At 50.7% G+C, this 22,050-nt stretch overlaps 2 protein-coding genes across 3 annotated transcripts in view; one reads left to right on the top strand and one right to left on the bottom strand.

Moving 5' to 3' along the window:
- Positions 1-3,882, bottom strand: part of SPATA21 (spermatogenesis associated 21) — a 28,140-nt gene extending 24,258 nt beyond the window's left edge. The window contains exons 1-3 of the mRNA XM_016219011.2: positions 3,754-3,882; positions 1,665-1,816; positions 47-266 (exon numbers count right to left, since the gene is read on the bottom strand). Of these exons, the coding sequence (XP_016074497.2) occupies positions 47-266; positions 1,665-1,816; positions 3,754-3,882 (501 nt within the window). The remainder of the gene's footprint in view (positions 1-46; positions 267-1,664; positions 1,817-3,753) is intronic.
- A 5,858-nt stretch (positions 3,883-9,740) lies between these two features.
- NECAP2 (NECAP endocytosis associated 2) lies at positions 9,741-21,400 on the top strand. Of its 2 annotated transcripts, none has more exons than XM_016216155.2 (8): positions 9,741-9,844; positions 12,391-12,491; positions 14,748-14,852; positions 14,935-15,016; positions 15,917-16,025; positions 18,417-18,594; positions 20,438-20,522; positions 21,249-21,400. In XM_016216155.2, the coding sequence occupies exons 1-8, from the start codon at positions 9,753-9,755 to the stop codon at positions 21,295-21,297; spliced, it is 801 nt and encodes a 266-aa protein (XP_016071641.1). In that variant the 5' UTR covers positions 9,741-9,752; the 3' UTR covers positions 21,298-21,400. The 2 variants fall into 2 exon arrangements, with proteins under 2 accessions (XP_016071641.1, XP_016071632.1); XM_016216146.2 differs by having other exon boundaries at positions 20,435-20,522.
- The last annotated feature ends 650 nt before the right edge of the window (positions 21,401-22,050 follow it).

The raw sequence follows: 22,050 nt of genomic DNA, 5'->3' as shown, positions 1-22,050 counted from the left end.
GGTCAGTCATTCCATGCCTTCCTGCCCGGTTCTCTGCAGACATTACCTGGGACCTCTCGGGGGCCTGGTCCTCCACCGTCTCTGGGTTCTGCTGTGTCCCCTGCAGGTCCTTGGTCTCCTTCCCTGCCCCCTCCTGCTGCAGCCCTTCGGGGGCTGCAGGGACCCTGGAAGGCAGCACCCCCAGCTCACTCCCTGGCTTGGTCTGATCCTGGCCTATTTGCAGCTCCTCGGGCCCTTCCTGGGGGGCGCAAGATGACAGCTTCTTCCTGGGAAATTAAAGGGACACCTCAGCTCCTGGACTGGGCCGTAGTTTTATATACTTATACTTCTTCGTAGTTCCCAGAGCACAGGAACAGGACCAGGCACACCGTAGGTGCATACTTAATGCCTGGGAGAATGTTTGAAGGGCTGACATGAACTCCCTAAATCATAAACACTTTGATGTCAATGTTTAGGGGAGTTGGGACTTAATATTCTTCTTGTTATTTTTAAGAAAAATCAGATAGAATTGGAATTCAGAGAGGTTGAGAAACTTGAGCCTAGAGTCACAGAGCTCAAGTTGACAGCTCAGGATTTGAGTCTGTCTATGGATGTCCTCCAGGCTTCTTCCTATGGATATACATGCATATTTGTAATGAGGATTTATTTAATTACCCTCTTCAAGTTACTGCATAATTATACATAGTTAAAATTATATGGCATCTACAGTTTTCAGTCTTTTTTCATTGAACGTTACAGCCTAAATTTTTCCCATGACAAAAATATTTCATAAACATGCTTTTTAAGGAAAGCATAGAATTCAGTGTTTTATAGATAATCATAATTTACTTAACTCTTCCTCTATTTGGACATTTAGGGCGCATGGACATTTCTAATCTATATGTGTTTAAAATGATATGATAGTAAAAATTTTTCTGCATAAAGCTTTGCCTGAATCTTCAATGGTTTCCTTAGGGCATATTTCTGGAAATGGATGAACGTAAAGGCGGTTCTAAGTCAGTTTAAACAGATTGCCAAGTTATATAAGCAGATGTGTTGAAATGGTTCATATTTCCGCCAGCCTGGTATGCAGCACGTGTCCTGGGGGACTCAAACTTGGCTTTGATGAAGTCCCCCAACTTTTCATGGAAAAGAGATTGTTTAGAGGTTTTGGTTACAATTGAATTTAAGCAGCTAACCAGGCTTCACTGTTCCTGCTTCCCAAGTCTTTCGCTTTACCTTTCTCTGGCTCCCTCTTGACTTTCTCTTTTTAAAAGGAATGCGTTCTTACTGCAGACAAGTTTAAAATAGATATGCAATGTTTAGAAAATAATAACAATAATTCCATGTAAACAGGTGTTTCCGTGTCTCTCTGCCTCTCTTTTGTTCTTTCTTCTATTAATTCAGTGAATACATATTTATCGAGCATCTACTATGCACCAAGCACAGCCTCAGGTATGAGGAATTTGACACATAACAGAAGCTTGTGGTCCAGTGGGGGAGCTCAGACAAAGGCAAACACAAATAATTATTTAGTGTGATTTGTGCGAGGAATGAGAAGTTCAGGGGCTGTGACTGGGAGGGTCCGCCTTGGTCCGCGAGTCCTCCCTCCTCTCTCTCCTTGTTCCAGGTAGATCACAAGGGATTCTCTCTTGGACCTGCTCTCTGGGAAGCCCCCAGCTCACCCTGCATCTTCCAGATGACTCTGCTCCTGGGTCCTGAGATCCGGAGGCCCCTCCTCAGATGCTTCTCCGTGTCCAGGCCTCTTCTCTGGCCCTTCTGGGGCTGATGAGGGCTCCTTCCCACTGCTTATCCCTGTAGCATCTGGAAACATGACCTGGAACAAAGATGCCCTTGGTGCCAGCTCAAGGGCTGGCCGTGAGTACCCATCTGGAGGGATACCCCCCCGCTCCCTGGGCATCACCCTGGCCTCAGGGACAGGGAGATTCTGTGCCTACCTAGGGAGTGTGCTGGAGAGAGGCAGGGAGGAGGCAAGGGGCGAGGAGAGAGAGGCCGGGGTGCAGAGCCAGCCCAGCTGAGAGCTTGTCGGTCAGCACTCACAGCTCTGGCATAAACCTGGGGTCCAGAGTAGTACCTGAACCAGGGTCTCCTGCTGAAGACAGCTTGACAGAGCACCCTGGGGGACTTGAAGACCCTCACGAGGTCCAAGAGAGGCCTCCCCGATTTCCACTGTTTCAAGCTCAGGCTCTGAAACTGGGTTGAGATGCCCATCTTGGTCTATCGCTCCCAGCTGGGTGACCTTGAGCCAGTGACTTAGAGCCGGCTCCACGCCTCACCTGAATCAGCCAAGTCCAGACAGCCTGGCTCAATCATTTGATGATAACTGATATGATGGAAGATTCTGATGTGCGCCAACGCTAATGGCACCTACCCGGAGGCAGGGCCTGTGCCGGGTACCCCAGGGATTTCACCCAGTTGGTCCTGACCACGACATACATAAACAGTGAGGCTCAAAGGGGCGCAGTGACATGCCCAAGGCTACGGCTGGCTGAGCTGCGGGACTGGACCCCATGACTATGCTGTTGAAAAAAGGAATGGGCCCGGCCGGGCGCGGCTCAGCGGTTGAGCGTCGACCTAGGATCCAGGGGATCGCGGTTCAATTCCCGGTCAGGGCACATGCCCGGGTTGCGAGCTCGATCCCCAGCAGGGGGTGTGCAGGAGGCAGCCGATCAATGACTCTCTCTCATCACTGATGTTTCTATCCCTCTCTCTTCCCCACCCCTCCTCTCTCTGAAGTCAATAAAGATATATTTTAAAAAGAAAAAAGGAATGGGTGGGTGAAGGATTCCCTGAATGTTTGCCCGTCTCCCGTCAAGGCCTCCCTTCAGGCTCTCTCCCTGCCCCCGTGATGTCTATCAGAGGCTACAGAGAGAGGGCGATACTTAACCCAAGGCAATGTTGACCTTTTTTATGGTGACATTTTGGGCTCTGGGGAAACTAGATAGGGGGGACAGTCTTCTCCATGCTCTCAGTTCATGCTGTTTGACACTTTAAAGAAATTGATGGAAAGAGGCCGTGAAGTGCATTGAAAGCTTAGGGCAGGCTGGGGGCTGGGGAGGGGCATGGATGGAAGCCTCGAGCAGCTGTTGGGAATAAAGGTTATAAGGGGAGCTGAAGGTCATGGAAGGCACCTAGTACAATAACTAGGCAATTCTTGTTTTGCTCCTGCGCCATCTCTCTGGTAACAGAAGCCAGCATTCTTTTTACGGGAACCTTGCCTTCTCTGTTCTGCCAATGGGGCTCAGGGGTGCCAACTGAGTACCACCTCTGGCTTCATTATACCAAGAGATCCAGGCCACTCTGCCTTGCCATGGTGACTGATTCACAGATAAGCATGTGGACATAATCTGGGCCAATGACAGTGATACCAGACTTTCTTCAACTATTGCAAAGAGGCTCTCTTCCTGCTGGGGATGCTAAGTCAGAAGATGTGAGCTAGGAGGAGAATAGCCTGGAGTGGCCAGGGCAATCCTTGCCACCTTACAGGGACAGCCTGCCTGGGAATGGCACCGAGGAAGGCAGGGCCAAAGACACTCATTTAGCACCTTGATCCAGCCATACCTGAAGTCTACTGGTAGATGAGTCTGCCACCCAAGCTGATGTGTTCTCCTTCCTGCCTACTCCAGTCTGAATTGGGTTTTATCTCACTTACAGCTGAGTCTTAATTAAACCAGTTGGGGAGGCAGCCTGGGCAGGGGAGGGGAAAGTGTCCTTGGGAGTAGAGAGGTTAGAACATCAGGTGCAGGTCCTTACCTGGTTGACTTCTGATATGGCAGGCTCAACACCAACACTCTTTCTGGCAGTCCTCAGGCCAGGACTTGGCTGGGCCCCTGAAGACTTGATCCTATCCTCCGAGTATACCTGGGTGTTTCTGCTGTCCATTGTGCCAAGGCCAACGAGGGTACCACAGGGGAAATCCAGTCAAAGTTCTAACAAGCCCATTACCTAACCACCTCTCCAGCCGTCCACGTGGAGCCTGTAATGTAGGGGCCCTGGCTCAGGGGAAGAGGCAGGGCCTGGCACAGGAGGGGCGCACAGCAAGACCAGAGAGCCAACCACACGCAATTTACCCACATGTTTCCTAATTCTCACAATGACTCTAAGGAAAAGGAGTTCTAGGAAGCCAAGTGACTTGCCCAAGGTCCAACGCTGACTAGGTCACAGAGCGGTGATTGGAACCATGGCCTGTTGGATCCCCCAAATCATGCACTTTCCCCTACAGCAGCATTTCCTAATGGTGCTCTTTGAAATACGAGTTGCACGAGGTGAATTACAGGAAAAAGGTTCTTGTAGGCCAAATGTGTTTGGAACGTGCTGAGTTAAAATTGAGTGAGCTCTGTCCTGCAGGAGTTCTCAGAGCCTTTAATATACCGGCATGCATTTTCAGGAGAGCCCAAGAGCATCACAGTTGCTGCTGCTATAGGTTGAAAACTCAAGTAGTTCTTGGGGCTAAGGAACAGAAGTCGGGGACATCTGTCTATGGAGGACCCTAAGGTTTCCAATGACAATATGTAGTTCATCAAAGCACCCCCACTCTGCCCTGGACACATCCCTTTCTAAAGCCTTCCTGAGTGTCTCTCCTGCCTCTCTCATCTACCTTCATTTTCTTTCCTACCGCCATCCCCCACACAGACATTCTGCTTTCATCTGGGCGGCCTCCCGCAATCCTAACGCCGCAGACGCCCCGCCTCTGGGCCGCCTCCCCCTCCTGGGTCTCTCCAACGCCGCCCACCCATCCTTCAAGCTCCCACCTCCTTTCCAAGCTTCCAGCCACCTCGGCCTCCAACCCTCTCTCCAGCCTCTGAATTCCTTCGAGGCCACATCACCACCATTTCTATGGGTACATCACAGGCCCCCTTTCATGGCTAACTAGTTTCTCGGGATAAGTCCTACCCCTCAGTGAGACCGTGTGACCTTGAAGCTCTTGCTGGGATTCTTCCAGAGCCGCCTTCTAGTTGCTGGGCACGTTTGCAAATGGGATTCTCCTAAGCACCCTGTGAGGTCAGTGGGTTTGGCCCTGTGTTAAAGACAAGGAAACCCAGGCTCAGAGTAGCCCGGTGTCTTGTCCAATGCCACATGCCGGCCTGCAGAGGAACTGGGTTCAAACGCAGGCCCCTGACACTCCCAAGACTTTATCCACCATGTTATCTTGTCTCAAAAGCAGCTTATGAGCATGCAGTCAACAGTTGTTTAACGGACACGAGCCCACGCCGGGCACAGTGTCAGGCCTTGGGGACACACTAGGTGATCTGGTGGCTCACACATTTTACCAGGGGCTCAGAGAAAGAGCCCCTAACAGCTGCTGTCTAAAATCCCCCCCTCCCTCCTCCTTTCCTCCCAACCTTGTCTGCCCTCCAGTCCTCCCTGCAATTAGGCTTGCACCCCCACAATGCAAGCACAACCTCTGCTCCCAGGTTACCCCGCACCCCAGGTGGCAGCTCCGGGGTCCCAAAGGCCCGAGCTGCTCACTTGGCATGAAGAAGCCAGCACTGTGACCAAGTCCCTGTCTCTTTCCTTGGAGCTCCTCTGTTCTCCCTGCCTCTCTCCCATTAGGGTTCCCTAAGCCCTCCCGCCCCAGGGGGGTGGATGACCCATCTGGGGGGAACCTCCCTGCCCAGACCCCTCAAACACGCCCCCCATTGTTCATTCTCTCCACCTCAGAAAGCACAGCCTCACTCTCGGAATCCTCAGGCCCCAATATTCCACCAGCTGAAGTTTTAAGTGGGCAGAGGCTCCAGAGGGCGCCCAGCCCCCCGATGTCCCCATCGGGAGCTCACAAACTGAGACTGTGGGCAAGGAGAAGCCCCAGGGATAGCAGAAAGACATGGAACCTGAGGGCAGAGTTTGGGGGGGGGGGCAAATATAGACTGTGCTCCATTCGGAGAACCTGGCGCCCTTTCTCTCACAGCTACACTGAGATTTAATTCACATACAACTCACTCATGTAACGCGTGCAGTTTAATGGCTTTTAGTGTATCCACAGAACTGTGCAGTCCTCACCCTGAGAACATTTGTATCACCCTAAAAAGAAAGCCTACACCCTTTAGCCAACACCTCAGCCGACCCTCACCCCCCACCCCCACCACAATAATTCTAGTAGCCGTCTGTCACCATAAGAAATTATTACAATACCATTGACTATTTTCCTGTGCTGTACATTACATCCATATGCCTTGAAAAAAATACCTGCAGCTTAGTACGTCTTCTTCCCCTTCACCCCTGTCACCCATAGATACAGATTCTCTGTATCTATGAATCTGTTTCTGTTTTACTTGTTTGTCTGTTTTGTGTTTTAGATTCCACACATCAACTGTTCTTTTTCAAGATCGTTTGGGTACCCTTGATAAGTGCTTCCCCCACCTGAGAAATGGGGGGATTTCTCTTAGAAATGTCTATGACGCTAGGAAAATACAACGGAGGAAGATGCTAAGTGGACTATAATATACACTTCTGGAGGCCACCAAGGAAAGCTGCTCACATCAAACCCCACCGTGGCCCTGTACCTGCCGGCAAGCAGCCGGAGGAATCTCAGGGAGACTGTACAGCCCGCTCAGCCCCGCTCCGCACGCATGGGACGGCTCCGTCTGGGCCTATGCTCTGCCTGCTGGGATGAATTGCGTTTGTTTGGTAAATACTGTCCTTAAACTGTGAGTGGGCGGTAGGCCTGAGTATCCTCAGCTAGGGGTTCAGGAACCTATTTCAGGAATGTCCAGCCTTTGGTTGGGGTTTGAGAATAAGGCGGGGGACTGTCTGACCTCCTCCGACTAGAGGGCGGTGTAGTGTCCCTGGGCTCGTCACTGCCTCCGACACAGCGAGGATAACAATCCTCACACTGCCTACCTCACAGGGATTATTGTGTCAAGATGACCTCTTCCTGAGAGCCTTCCCCGACTGCCCCCAGGCTGAATGGGGTCTCTCTCTGCTCCCTCCCAGTACTTTTCACTCTGCATTGCAGATGAATTTTCCTCTGCGTCTCCTCCGGTCCTTGAGCTTCGTGAAGGCAAAAGCAGGGTGGGCCTCACCTCTGTGGCCTCGGCACCCAGCACCTGGCATCTGGTAGGTGCTCAATGCCTGTTTTTGTTAGAGTGAACTGAACTGAAAATGCTCTGAACACACTGTAAGACTTAGCTGCTGCGGCGCAGAGTGGTAATTCTCTTCGTGGTTCACGAGAGGCAGGTTTCCATACCTGTGGCAGCTCGTGGCAAGGCCCAAAGCAGTCACCGTGGGCCACCTTCACACTGCTTGGCTTCCGAGTGGAAGCGAGGGAACTTGGTGCTGATGGTAGACATTATCCCAAAGCTCAGCTCTTAAGAGCTACATCTAGGTACTCTCACAGCTGGAAGTTTCTCTGACTCAATGGGCCCAGGTGCCTTACTCCTGGGATACCCTATTTTTCCCTGTGTGCTGGGCACATACTGATGCAAGGAGTCGGAGTGTGAAAGAGAACACACGGTGGCCTAGCCCCAAATTGCTGCTTGGCTTTGGGATGCAGCCAATTGTATACACACACGCACATGCACACGCACACACACAGGCACACGCACAAGCACACACTTTCTCATTCATTCATTGAGCGCTCGCCCTGTGCCAGGCCCTGTGCTGCTGAATACAGGGGTCCACAGGTGGCAGGGACAGGGCCCTACATCCAAGAAGCTCACAGTGTAGTGGAAAGGCAGGCACAAGCGCAATGATGAGAATGGGAGGGGATAAGATTGTCCATGTGGGAGTGTGCTCTTCCCTCCCCTCCCCTCCCCTCAATAGCTCTCCCTCTCCACCTTCTAAGGGGAGTTCTGTCTTTGCCACTCCATGACGCTGAGAAAATGACAGGACCAAAGAACTAGGAGGGAGAAACCTCATTTTTCTGGGTCATTTCTCAACTTCTTTGCTGTAGAGAATTAGGGTAGTAAGCAGAGTTGAAATTAGAAGTTAAGTCAGTTCACATAAAGAGAGGTTAACTTCACACCCTCCTGGATGGCTGTTAGAAAGGAAATGAAAAATAGCATTTCCTGGCGAAGCGCCCTTGGTGAGGCACATCAAACCAGTGTTCTCTGCTGGTGGGAATGTAAAATGGTTTCTCAAAAAGCTAAACGTAGAAATATCATATAGCCCAGCAAGTCTACTTCTAGATATATACTCAAGAGAATTGGCAACAAGGACTCGGCCTGGCCAGGCGTGGCTCAGTGGTTGAGCATCGACCTAGGATCCAGGAGCTCGAGGTACTATTCCCGGTCAGGGCACATGCCCGGGTTGCAGGCTTGATCTTCATTCGGGGGCGTGCAGGAAGCAGCTGATCAATGACTGTCTCATCATTGATGTTTCTCTCTCCCTCTCCCTTCCTCTCTCAATAAAAACATAGTAAAAAATTTTTTTTTATTTCAAGAGGTTAGATCATTCCTAGAACAAAGAGCTTTTACAGAGTGAGCAAAAGGAGAGAGAGAGCAGAGGGGAGAAGGGGGTGGAGAAAGTTTGGGAATATTAAGTGAATCGGAGATTTGGGATCATCTGTGCCCCACATTGGACCTGGCACACTGTAAGCACTCAATAAATATTTGTGGAATGAATGAGAGTGTAGCAGAGGAGGGGAAAGGATTTTGAGAACCTAACTATGGTTAGATCTTATACCCCCTATAACATTCTGTGAGAAATTCAAGTTAAGACCAGGGTTCTTTTTAAATTACTTATGGTGACCTAAAAATAAAACAGCCAGTTATCCTTACCAGCAAAAAAAAAAAAAGGGTTTATTCAGGACAAGCATGCTAAAGCAAAAAACTATAGGCAAGTCTAGCAAACAAAGGAGAAGAACCTTACTTTCCAGAGAAAAAGGAGGCAGTTGGGAAGGGGTGCTCTGAAGGAAAGTCCATTGGCGGAGCCCTGCCAGCGCGGCTTAGCTGGTTGGGGGTCTCCCCATGCACCTGGGGTTTGCTGGTTCGATTCTCAGTCAGGGCACATGCCCCAGTGTGAGCTCCATCCCTGGTAGGGGGTATGGGGGAGGCAGCTGATCCCTGTTGCTCCCACAATCCAGGCTCACAGCTAGAAGCAGTTTCTGGTCAGCCTCACTTAGATGGAGGAGCTGGCCAGGCTCCCAAGCTCTCACAGATGGCCTTCACTCTATTCCCACTGGGTGGGATGGGGAGCTGGAGCGTCGGAAGGGTCCATCTTCCCATTTGCCATCACCTCCTGGCTCCACTTTAAGTGGGGCTTCTTTACTCAGGATCACACTTGTATTTCTAAACTTTGCTGCTTTGAATACAGCCCTCTGTTGAGTCTAAGCCACAGGAGGCCCTGGGCACATGGTGGGCTAGGATAAGGGTGGCTGGGGAGGGGGACCCCACTGAGATGGTGGGTCAGGTAAGGATTTCTGCAGGAGAAGCCTCAGTAGAGTCAGAGTCAGAAGGAGGAGGCAAAGGCTGAAAGAGTCTTCAGGGCGAGCTGTGTAAGTCGCTACAGCTTTGAATCTCAGCCAACTGGGCCGCAGATGTAAGTGCTGAGGCCACAGGGATGACCCACAGCCAGGTAAGGTGGAGTCTGTATGCCTGGTGGGAGGGTGAAGTCCCCAGAGCGCCCTGGTTCTCCCCAGGTCCGCCCGCCGCATGGCTTGAGCCAGGGCTTCCAGCAGGGGGCGCGCGGGCGCTGAGGCCCGCGAGCCGCCGCTCTAGCCTGACTGGGGGCGGGGTCATAGAGTCGCGCCGCTTCCGGTCCCCCCGCCCCCGGCTGGAAAGGAGCAGGAAGTCTGGCGGGCCGCGGGCATCGAGATGGAGGAGGGCGAGTACGAGTCGGTGCTGTGTGTCAAGCCGGAGGTCCACGTCTACCGCATCCCGCCGAGGGCCACCAACCGTGGCTACAGGTGACCGCCCGCCGCCGGGCCAAGCTAACCCCGACTAAACCCCTTCCCGCCGCCCGACACGCCCACTGGGGGAGCGGAGGACGGCCCCGGCCAGTTGAGGGGCGGGGGCGGGGGCACGTTAAGGTGATGCTGCGGGGTCCCCCGGTTGGAGGCCAGAGCCGGGAGCGACGCCCAGGCTTTCGGCCGCCTCGGTCCGACGCGCCGGCCCCCAGTGGCGAGGAAGGCGTTATAAGCCTTGTCTCGCGCTTGGGGACCCGGTAGGCTTCCAGGTCCCCTAAAAGTGGTCGGGAGTCGTGGTGTCACAGACTTTTTTCTTTCAAAAGATGGCCTTGGAAGGGGTCCTTGAAAAGCCTTAAGGGGGAGGGGACCTTTCCCAGGCGGAAATCCTGGCGAGGAAGGAAGGGAGCCCAGAACCGGCGAGTAGGACCGGTCCCGGGTCGCCTTAAGCTGGTGGCGGAAGCCCAGGGACCCCTCCCTGCCCCGCTCCCCGTGCGGGGGCTTCGCTCTTCTCACTGCCTGTGGCAGTTGGCAGGACCCGGCCGCGCTTCTCTGGTGAAATGTTCTTGAGACGAATGAACACACATTTGTAGAGTATCTGGAAGGGAGCTGGCCCGCGACAGGGGCACGGGACGGGCACTGGGTGTGGGGGTGGGCCGTTGAAAGGGACTTCCTTTTACTGTATACCTTTTTGTACTGTTTGCATTGTTGCCATGTGTATGTATTACCTATCAAAAGAAGACGAAAAATATTAAAAGAAAAAAAAAGATGTACGTGATAACAGACAACCCGGCCTATGGCTATTTTGTGCCACTTGAGGGGGTGGGGTGGGGTCGGGGGTGGGGTGGGGGGGGTCGGGGGGGGGGGCTGGGAGGGGTGGCTCTTGAAGGCAGTGTTTGTCCAAGTTATTTAGAAATACGGAATTCAGGATTGGCCCCCGGCCACAAGAATGATGGAATGTTGACAGATTCGGCTTCTTGTTAATTTCCTGTTGTGTTAACACTGGCTCATAGCCGATTTTGTAGTGAACAGATATTTTATTGAACACCTGCTACACCCGTGGCATAACTTTAAAGTAGTATGAAAACAACAATAGGGCCCTGGCCAGTGTTGCTCAGTGGTTAGAGCATCCACCTGCACACGGAAGGGTCCCAGGTTCAGTTCCCAGTCAAGGGCACGTACCTGGGTTGGAGGTTGATCCCCAGCCCCAGTTGGGGCACATTCGGAAGGCAGCCAGTTGATGTGTCTCTCTCTCATCCATGTTCTGTCTCTCTTTCCCACCCCCCTCTCTGCCCCCTTTTCTCCCTCCCTTCCCCCTTCCTTCCCTTCCTCCCCCCCTTCCACTCTAAAAAATCAACGGAAAAAATATCCTTGGGTAAGGATTAACAGAAAAGATTAAAAAGGAAGCACCAATAGTTCCAGTAACAAAAACACATTTGCTTTCTCTCATCAGACTGGAGATGGGCCACCAAACCAGGGATGGTCGTCAACCCCATCCCCTTCAGTAGGCTAGGTTTGGTCCTCCTTGGACCCCTAGAAAGTGAGGATACCAAGTGTCAGGGCTGGCTGATTTGGCATAGAGGAAAGTGCCGGCCTTTGCCCTTCAACTTCAGAGCCTGCTTAGCCTGAATCTAAGGCCTGCTGCCCTAGTAAGAGGAACTGAAACTAAGTCTGCTGACTTGTGAATTGAGAGTCTGCATATGTATGGCCTTCCAAAGAACCTGTTCCACAGTTATGGTGCCTCTCAGAGTCCTGGCATATGCTTAGGGATTTCCAAGGAAAGTATTGTGGAAACACCCAAGGTTCTTGCTATTTGGGGGTTTTACTGAGCTTCTTAGAACTAAAATGTGAACTTAATGCTTAAAAGTTTGTGATAGGTCCATGGTTTCCTGGGTTTCTTTCTGCCTAGGATGCCTTTGAGCATATGTTTCTCCAGCACCCATTCACTTTCCTCATGTGTGCTCTTGCTCTCGACTAAGGATTGCTCCCCTCTCTGGTTTTCCTCCAAGTTGATCTCAGTGGTCCCAAATGGTCACTCTGGCCACCGCTGCCTAGCAATGTCCTAAACAAACAGGTCCCAGGAGCTACTTCCTCTACAGAAAGAAAACTGGGAGTCCTACTTCAGAGAAGGTCTCTATAACCTAGAACTGAGGTTGGCCAACTGTGAACCACTGCGTTTTTGTATGGCTCACAAGCTAAGAATGGTTTTTACATTTTTAAATAGTTGTGGAATTTTTTAAAGAAGACTATTTCATGATGTGAAAATTATATGAAATTCAGATTTCGATGTTAACAAAGTTCACTGAAATACAGCCACACTCAGACCATTTGGTTACAACCCTTAAAGCACCAATACACTCATGTACGGGTAGGACTGCCCTCACTGGTAAATCACAGAGTCAGTAGTCATGACAGAGGTCATGTGACACTTTTTACAGAAAGTTTGCCAACCCCCCTGGTCTAGAGCAAGCAGCCTACGTGCCCTTCCTGTCCCCACCCCCAGCATTGGAGTAATGGAGTGAGAGGCTCAGTGGTTTTTGTCCCCTTAGGGCTGCGGAGTGGCAGCTGGACCAGCCATCATGGAGTGGCCGGCTGCGGATCACTGCAAAAGGGCAGGTGGCCTACATCAAGCTGGAGGACAGGACCTCAGGTAAAGACAAGGGAGGCCTGCTTGGGGCTGAGGTGCCGGCCTCCCACTCTGAAGGGAAAGGCAGCCCAGGCCTGATTGGGCCACTCTGGGGTCATGGGAACCTGTCCTGGAAATCAGAGACCTTCGTGTACCTTTAAACCTCCATTTCCCCACCTTTAATTTTAGTAACCAATGTCCATAAGCATTAAGGGAATATTTCTTGCCAAGCATCTGTTTGGGGGGGGTACTTAAGAAGAAGCTAATTTTGGAGGCCAAGGAGAGGAGACCTACAGGTTGGTCCCAAGTGAGAAGCCCCAGAGGTTGCCTTGAGATAAGCTGAGTGAAGACGCACAGCCCTCTGCCGCCTAGCTCAGGTTCTTAGGGATTCTGTTGATCAACTAAGTGGTAACTCCCCAGACTGACCACGTCCATTAACTGAAAGAGCTGGAAACTGTCTCCTTAGCTCTTTCTGTGGTGAGAGGAGAAGCCAGGCTGGGTGGTGGTGGGGTAAGCTGGCAAAGGGCACTTTTGGGGAAATCTCTCTGGAAGTCCTGTGCCACCAGTCCCTCTGGGTAGGCTGTGGAGGGCAGCATGGCCTGGAATAGCCCAGCCCCCAGAGCAGGGATCAGGCACAGTGCCTGCTTGGTCAGGTGCCTTGGCATTTGGTCATCTATTTTTCTAATATGTAGAAATTTTCCTTCATGGAGTAGAACAAAGAGCAAAGATTCATAGGCAAATGAATTCTCAGCACTGTGTCATTTGTGTCTGAGCTGTGGGACCTTGAGTGAGTTACATAACCTCTGGCGCCTTGGCCTCCTTTTTGTTGAAATAGGGATCACATTAGTTCCTACTTCACCAGGTTGTTGGAAACTCATCCAGAATTGCTTTGTGAACTACAAGGTGACCCAAAGCATTGATTTGTTCTGGAGCATGGGGTTGGCAGGGTGAGTATTGTCTGCAGAGGAGTTAGAAGAGATAGCTGCCATGGTGAGGCCAGAGAACTCTGTGAGGTTTGCTGGGATGTCCCAGGTAGTGTCACAAGGGAACGGCAACACCTGTTTTCTGGCGGCCTTGGGAACTGACTTTACGGTAACCACCTACTGTAGCAGCCAGCCACTGCTCAGGGCTGAGCCTCGCCCAGGATGCTCTTAGTTTGGGGTCATGCCCACTGGGTCATGTATGACTCTCACTTTCCAATCACTCTAGGCCAAGGATTCTCAGCCTCAGCACTAGTGATATTTGGGGCCAGGTGAATGTTGTGGGCTGTCAAGTCAAATTTAAGATATTTAGCAACATCCTTGGCCTCTACCTACTAGATGCCAGTAGCCCCCCATCCTCCAAGTTGTGACAACCAAAAATATCTTCAGACATTGCCAGATGTCCCTTGCGGGAGGGGGTAGTAAAATCATACCTGATCGAGAACCACTGTTGCAGGTTGAAGACATCCAGGTGAGTCCCGGATCCCCAGGTACCAAACTAGGGGAGGGGCAGAGAAATTAACAAGAAGCTACAGACTGTAGGCCCACGGATTCTGATTCAGCTCAGTCACCGCTAAACCACAGGTTTCAGTAGAAAATATTTGGTTAGATACTTAAAGCACCAACAAAGATCAGCACATGAGGAAGTGATGCCAGTCACAAATCCTCACAAAAGCTATGTGTCGCACTGCACCCTGGAGAGCATAGTTGACAAGAGGCTGCATTTCACAAAGACTCCTTTTAAAACCAATCACTCTTGCTCTTCTCTGAGATTAAATCAGCCTGCTTCAGATTCTTCTGTGGGTGCAAAAACTTTCTCCCTGCTTTCCACTGGGTTCACTGGCTGCTCTACAGTCCTGCCTCAGGTACCAAGTCTTTTCTGAAGCTGTGATATACCTGGACCAGGCCCGCCTGCTCCAGGGCCCTCGGTGTAGGCAAGTAATGTAAATGGGTGAGGCAGATGGAATGGGTGGCCAGCAGCTCCAGCCCATCATTCTGTAGGAATGGAGGCCCAGCATTGTACAGCTTTGATTTTAAGAGAAGCCAGAAATTGGATTATTTTATGTGTAATTTGATTTTCAAGTGTTTGGCAGTTAAATGAAAAATACTAAAACTAAGCCACCTCTGACTGAAACGTTGCGTTGGTTATATTCCTGTGTCTTCCCTTCAGCCAGAATGGATTTGATTTGAATCCCAGAGTAGGGTTTGCCCATCTGCCTCATGGGTAAAAGGCCCCAGTAAGATGGTAGAAACATCAGGCTAGAGTGGGCTCAGGGCTCACCCTGTCTTGTGTTTTCAGGGGAGCTCTTTGCTCAGGCCCCAGTGGATCAGTTTCCTGGCACAGCCGTGGAGAGCGTGACGGATTCCAGCAGGTACTTCGTTATCCGCATCGAAGATGAAAATGGTATGCGGGGGCTTTGGTGCTTCCTCCTTGTGAGAAAGTTTCCTCTGCCTCTAAGTGGGACTGATCATGTGTTATCCTCTAGGACGACGGGCGTTTATTGGACTTGGCTTTGGGGACCGAGGTGATGCCTTTGACTTCAATGTTGCATTGCAGGACCATTTCAAGTGAGTGGTTCCAGACACATGTGCTCATGCCCCCTCTTTTAGGACAGGCTGGCTTCTCTGCATTCTGCCAAGCCTCGTCTCTGCTTTGAAGTCATGTCCTTTTCTTGAAGCCCATCTCTGCTACCCCATTCAGCTAGCCCAGACTTTGAAGGGTCACCTTTCTTCCCTTACCAGCCCCTGAGCAGCCAGAGTCCTTGTCAGGCTTCTGTGGCTTTTCTGGGCCTGTTCCTCTGTGATGTAGTAAGTGGTGCTTGGTTTCCCAGGCCACCCAGGAGATGCCCTGGTGGTCCTTTCTGAGCTAAAAGGCAGGGTAGGAAAGACTGCTCCCTGCCATCTGCAAGCCTCCACCTCTGGCTTCCGGCAAGTGGGGAAGACGTGGCCATTCACATGGAGGCCTCTCTGGCTCTTGCCTGTGCTGGTGCCCTTGCACCGGGTGGCTACTGGATGGGTGTTTTATGGAAGGTGGGGGACCTTTGTGTTGTTCTCTCCTTCCTAGCATCTGTCTTGTCCTACCATCTACTTCATGCACCCTGGGGTAGGGGTTAGGGATGGAATTCTTACCTTAGTTCTCATGCCAAGTGCTGGGAGTAGAAGGCCAAGTTCTCAGATTTAGTGAAGACCAGCATTAGGACCCTCCACATAGGTGAGCCTATTGAATTTCCATAGCTCGCTTTAAGACTTATAGACTGGTCAACCCATTTTGCTGATGTGGAAACTGATATGCATGCAGCTTCTTAAGTGTCACAGACAGGATTTGAATTCAGGCCTAACTCCCAAGTCTGCGCTTCTCTACCACCTGCTGAAATAAAAGCCTCGTCCTGGACTGATGACAGGTAGTGAAGTGAGTGTGTGACTGCAGGGCAACTGGTCTCTTCTTCACCTTGGTCTCCCTCTCCCCAGGTGGGTGAAACAGCAGTGCGAATTTGCAAAACAAGCCCAGAACCCAGACCAAGGCCCCAAATTGGACCTAGGCTTCAAGGAGGGTCAGACCATCAAGCTCAACATTGCGGTGAGTCCCGCCCTTGCTTGACTGTATTGTCATGATCAGATGATACTTGTGGCCACCACACCAAGCCCAGCCCAGAGCCCATCGTTCTTTCTCACAATTCAGTTCTCTCAGCTCAGCAGATGTTTATTGACCAGCTACCTTGTTCCAGGAACTACATGGGGGCATAAATGAAAGGGCACTGCTGTCCTCTCAGAGTGGAGCCAAGATGGGCAAGTCACGATGTGATTACAACATGGCAGGAGAGGTTCTATGACGTAGGGATGTCCTTAGTGCCGTGAGTTCCTAGAGAAAAGGCATATAGCCCAGAGTTAGGTGATTCAAGGAAGGCTTCCTGGAAGAAGCGGCCTGTAAAGAGGGAGGAAGGGTCAAAGGGGGGTTGAAGCAGAGGGCACAGCATGTGCAAAGCCTTTGAATTGAAGAGGAACTTCAGTCACTTGTTACCAGAGCTGGCAATTTTGTCCTGGCTGTTAGAGTGTGTGTCAGTGTGCCTGTTCCAAGCTGCAGCTTGGCCTTGCACCTTGAGTAAGGAAGCTTTGGGGGTGCTGTGGGCAGGGAGGCATCAAGATGGGCACGAGGAGTCATGAGCACCTTCTGCTGGTGGTGGTCTGGCTCCCTGTGTCTTTGTCCTAAGCTGCCCTGCATCTGGCTTTTCCCCCTTAGCTGCTGCCAAGAAGAGGAACAGGCTGGACTGACTAGGTTGCCAAGACTTGGCCTTGATCTGCTACAGGGGTGGCGTTGGAATGATTTGGGGGAACCAAGGACCAAATGGATTTGATTTTGAAGAAACTTTTTAACCCTAAAATAATACTCTTCCTCTTTACTTACTATCTCTTTCTCCTCTTTTCTGCTTCGTGCTAGTGATGATTTGGGACCTTGAAGTTGGCCATCTGGCCCTTAAGAGAAAATGCAGGTCAAATCCAGTGGACTGGTTGGGATGTGATTCTTTCTCTTGCTGGGAGGAAACTAACATTTACTGAGCAGCTGTGTGCCAGGTAGTGTTTTCCGGCACTTTCTCACATGAATTAAACATTCTCCCCTTTTACAGGCAAGGAAATTGAGGCTTGGAGAGGTTACAGGACTTGCCCAGGGTCATAGAACGAGAAAACTGGCATAGTTGGACTTACACTGAGCTCTTTGAGGGCTTTTGAGTTGGGGCTGTGGCTTTAGCATTTGATTAAGCCGCTGCTTTCCTTACAAGTAGGGATCCAGGTCATCTTCATCTTTGTAACTCATACTGGTTTCTGGCTCATGCTTGGTGCTCAGGTTTTTGTTTTTTCTGTATTTTTTTAAAAAATGTTTTATTGAAGTATATGCATACAGAAAAGTGCACAGATTGTAAATGCAGAACTTACTGAATTTTTAAAAACTGAATTTACCCACACAGACCAGCCCCCAGATCAAGAAGCAGGTTATCAGCACCCTGGAAGGCCCCTCTGCTGCTCCCTCCTAGTAACTACCTACCTCAAGTAACCACTATCCTGACTGAATGCCCTAGATTTTGTTTTCAACTTTTATTCATTGAATCATACACTTTGTACTCCTTTGTGTGTGACTTCTTTCTTTTACTGATGTGGTATTGTGAGAGCCTCGACACTCGCATGACTCATTCTCATTGTGGTGGCATATCCCATTGTGAGAATGTATCCAGTGATTTACCCATTTAACTGATGGTGAACATTCTGGTAGTTTCCAGTATGGGGCTGTTACAAGTAGTACTGCTGAGAATCTTCGAGTGCATGTCTTTCAGTGCGTAGATGTGTGCATCTCTTTCTTGTTTTTCTTTTTTTGTATTTGTTGATTTTAGAGAAAGAGAGGAAGGGGGAGAGAGAGAGAGAAACACTGATTTGTTGTTCCACTTATTTATGCATTCACTGGTTGATTCTTATATGTGCCCTGACTGAGGATCAAACCCACAACCTTGGCGTATCAGGACAACGCTCTAACCAACTCAGCTACCCAGCCAGAGCCAGATGTGTGCATTTCTGTTGGGTCTGTACCTGGGAGGGGAATTGCAGGGCCATCAGGTCAGATGTCCAGTTTTTCAGAGGTGTGTACCCACCTGACACTTCCACCAGCAGTGTATGAGTGTTCTGGTTGCTCCATACCCTTGTCAGCACTTGCTGTTCTCTGTTTTAGCCATTCTGGTGGGTACGTAATGGTGTACCATGGTAGGTTTGATTTGCCTTTCCCTGATGATTATTAGATTTGGGTGCTGGGTTTTAAAATTAAATGTGTTTGTGATAGCTTCAGAATTGTGACACATTGAATATATCTTGTAACAAGGAAGGTGTTGGACAGGTCTTGACCCTCTGTCCTGGGGGTCACCTTGGCCCTCCTGTGGGGTTTTCCGATAGCAGTGCTGACTGGTTCACATTCCTCTCCTCTCTCTAGAACATGAAGAAGAAGGAAGGAGCAGCTGGGACTCCGCGAGCCCGGCCCGCCAGCACAGGAGGACTGAGCCTGCTCCCCCCACCCCCAGGGCCGAAAACCTCCACCCTCATCCCTCCCCCTGGGGAGCAGTTGTCTGTAGGGGGATCCCTTGCCCAGCCAACAGTTGCTCCCAGTTCAGGTCAGTGCTTGGGGGTGACAACCTGCTGCCAGGTCTGTACCTGTGAGCTCCTCTTCCTACCGGCAGCTAGGGCCCATGGCTTTCCCTCCTTCACTCATTTATCTGTCATTTAGTAGCTGTATGTGACCAACTGGAAGATGAGCCCAGCAGAGCTGATCCTGCCCACACTGGGTAAAGGGTTCCTCTCTCTAGAGGTCAGGCTTCAAACTTCAGCCCTGTGGGGAACACCCAGCCTAGAGGAGTGGCGGGAGCAGCAGGCAGCGAGCCCCCTACCCCACCCCACCCTACCCAGGAATTATTCTTTAAACATTGGCTCTCAGTGAGGTCACAGGACATCTACCTGGACATTGCTTGGGATGGGGCCAGGAGTCTGTGTTCTAAACATTATTTGTACGTGCACTAAGGTCTGAGAGCCACTGTCTTAGGCTTTCCCTTGGTTGCTGGTGCATTTTTAACAGATAATATGAAGGACCTGCTGTGTGCCAAGTAGCATTTTAGGCCTTGGGGATACTGTCAGTATAACACCAAGTCCCTGCTCTCAAGGACTTATGTGCTAATGTGAAGGAAAGGCAGTTAGCATGTCTACAAAGTAAATGGTGTTGGGTAATAAGAGTCATGATTAGCTGACATTTATTTACCATATGCTCCAAAAACAGACTGGCTGAGTTCACATTCTAGCTTACCAGGAGTGTGATATTCAAAAAATTGCCACTTCTCTGTGCCTCAGCTTTCTCCTCTGTAGGATAGGGTAGTAATGATGCCTACAGTATAGGTCTTTTGTAGGGATCAAATGTGATAGTCCGTGTATAGCCCTTATGAACATTGTAAGTTCTCACATTTGTTAGCCCTCATTTTATTAACATTGTCATCATTATCGTCACTGTGTGCTGGGCCTGTTCGAAGCATTCCATTTAAATTAATTTATTTAATCTTCAAACAGTCCTCTGAAGTAGTCACTGTTCTTGTCTCCATTTTAGACATAAGGAAACTGAGAGTTAGTGACCTGCAGAAAGTCACACAGCAGGTGCTGGCATGTCCTCCCCCAGGCACTGTGGTGAGGTTCCATTGAGATAATGGCTGTTAAGCATGTGAACTGTAAAACTAAACTGACAAGGGCCTGAGTTTTATCTGGTCTCCCAGCCCAGAGCAGATTAGAAATAACAAATTGGTAGGAAGGCAGAGGAGGGTGGCAGGCACAGGGACAGTTGGGACTTCAGAAGGGACTGTTGGCAGCACTGTCTGGGGAGGTGCCCGGACAGCACAGAAGCAGGCACTGAGGCCCCATTATGCCACCTGCCTCGGTGAAGAGGTTCAGACAGCGGCTTCTGCGGTGCCTCTCCTGGACTGCGCCCCTAGCTAGCTTGGCTCCCGGGACTTCGCGCGTGTCTGACACACAGTGTTCTTAGCTGGTTGATGTGGACACTGGACTGAGGGCTTCATATGAAGATGACCTTGCAGTTTGAGTGGGCATTTTCCATTCAAGAAGCCAGGGCAGGAGATCGTAAATTTTAAACAGATTTTCAACAAAAACCGTTAATAGCAGGGTCAGCTTCAGACATGCATGACAGATGGTTTGTGGCCCACCCTTCACTAGCCCCCTCCCCTCCACCTTGTAGGTGGTAGCTTTCTGCTTTTTCTCCAGGAGCCCTCAAGGGCTCGGGAGAAAATGGTAGAAATGTGGCAACTTGTGGTGTTATGTTGCCCAAAAGCACGTCTCTGCGTGTGTCTTTCTCAGCCACCTGGGATTATAAGACTGATATCAGGGTCATTGAGACAACCAAAAAGATCTCTGACTCCTGTCTCCTCTTTTCTTCCTACCCATCGGACTTGGGGACATCAGTAGGAGGTGCCACTGTGTCCTGGCCACAGCCCACACCTGCCACTGCTGCCAGCACCGACATCTGGGGAGACTTCGCAAAATCCACAGGGTGAGGACAGTCACATTCTCTGTGGTGGGGCTTGGGCCAGGGGACAGAGCCCCAGAACACCTGCTTGGGTTGTGCATTTCTCTCCATGAAGGCTTTTGGTTGCTCTCCACTGCTAGGTGGGCTGGAGCCACTTTGTGCAACTCTTTCTGGCCTTTAAACCACCTCACCAAGTGCTGTGGCTTATCCCCAGTACCTCCTTCTCCCCCCCTGCCCCCAGCTACTCCAGAACACTGGACTGAGAGTTAACCTGGGTTCTAACCTTGGCCCATCCTTATGGGACCTGAGGCAAGGTCTCTTGCCTTCTCTGACTCATAAAATTTTAAGCCTTTACCTGGGGCCAGGATGCTCAAATCCTACTGCGTCATTGTTTATGTGGACAGGCTGTAGGACAGGAGTCAGCACACATTTCTATGAAGGACCAGATAGCAAATAGTTTAGCCTTTGCAGGCCATATGGACTCTGCTCCAACTACTCAGTTCAGGTCTTGCAGCTCAAAAGCAGCCACAGACAATGTGTAAATGAATGGACATGGCTGTATACCAATAAAACTTTGTAATTAAAGGGGGTTAGATTTGGTCCCTGCGCTATAGTTTGCTGGCCTCTGCTCTAGAATATTCAGGGGCTGACTTCTTAGAGTTCTTTTTGTCCACAGAGAAACCACCTTTCATCTGCTCTGTATCTTCAAACATCTAAACCCTCCCACCCCTCCCTGTCTTCCCCTTACAGGGCAACTTCCAGCCAGACTCAGCCAGGCACAGACTGGGTCCAGTTCTGACCTGAGCACAACTCTTATTCTCATACAACTTCTGGAAAGGAGCGGCCTCTCCTGGGCCGAAGGAAGGAGGTCGGAGTGCCCCTGGCCAGCCTGTGCCTGTTCCGGGCATGACTTGCTCCTCTCCTTGCCTGATTCCACGGATGGGGCATGCTAGGCAGTCAAGGGGCATGTCACAGTGTTTCCTGGGACTCAAGTGTGCAACCAAACACAGGAGAGGAAAAGCTCCAGGATCCCTGTCCCTGTCTATCCTCTTGACGTGAGAGAGACTCTGAGACTACTTCTTCCATCACAGTGACCCATAATAAACACAGGCCCCCAAAAGCAAAAGAAGGGGTTGAGTGTGCTGCCTGGATTCACATCAGCCCTTCTCAGGGATTACAGGCGTCATGGGATCGCTGTGTGCAAGGGGAGCTTTCTGCACTCCCACTGGCTACAGCTACTCCGGCAAGGCACCTTCGAGGAGGGCTTCCTTCCCGACTTCTAGCAGGTTTATAGGCTGCAGCTTGAACAGACAATCAGAAGGGAAATTGAGAGTGTTAACCAGCTTTCTAAAATTTTTAATATGCTTTGCTCATGTGCTGATCTGCACTAACTTGTTATCTTTGCAAAAGAGACTGTTCCTGCAATATGTCCCAGCAGGGCCTCTGAAAGCTGTCCTCACTTCTGGCCGCAGGCACTGCTCTGAGCTGCGGGCAGTGGCTTTCATCCAGCTACATGGCCTGGTTTCCATGTCTTCCAGGCAAGGTAGGCCAT

Source organism: Miniopterus natalensis, chromosome 9 (assembly GCF_054644295.1).
Source record: "Miniopterus natalensis isolate mMinNat1 chromosome 9, mMinNat1.hap1, whole genome shotgun sequence".
NCBI lineage: Eukaryota > Metazoa > Chordata > Mammalia > Chiroptera > Miniopteridae > Miniopterus > Miniopterus natalensis.
Note: the sequence above shows the minus strand (reverse complement) of the source record. Positions and strands in the feature narration are given on the sequence as shown.

Bases quoted from the DNA above. Each gene is read 5' to 3' on its own strand.
- NECAP2 (XM_016216146.2), top strand. From the start codon at position 9,753: ATGGAGGAGGGCGAGTACGAGTCGGTGCTGTGTGTCAAGCCGGAGGTC. The intron at 9,845-12,390 runs GTGACCGCCCGC...TTGTCCCCTTAG, and splicing joins GCCACCAACCGTGGCTACAG to GGCTGCGGAGTGGCAGCTGG. The intron at 14,853-14,934 runs GTATGCGGGGGC...GTTATCCTCTAG, and splicing joins CCGCATCGAAGATGAAAATG to GACGACGGGCGTTTATTGGA.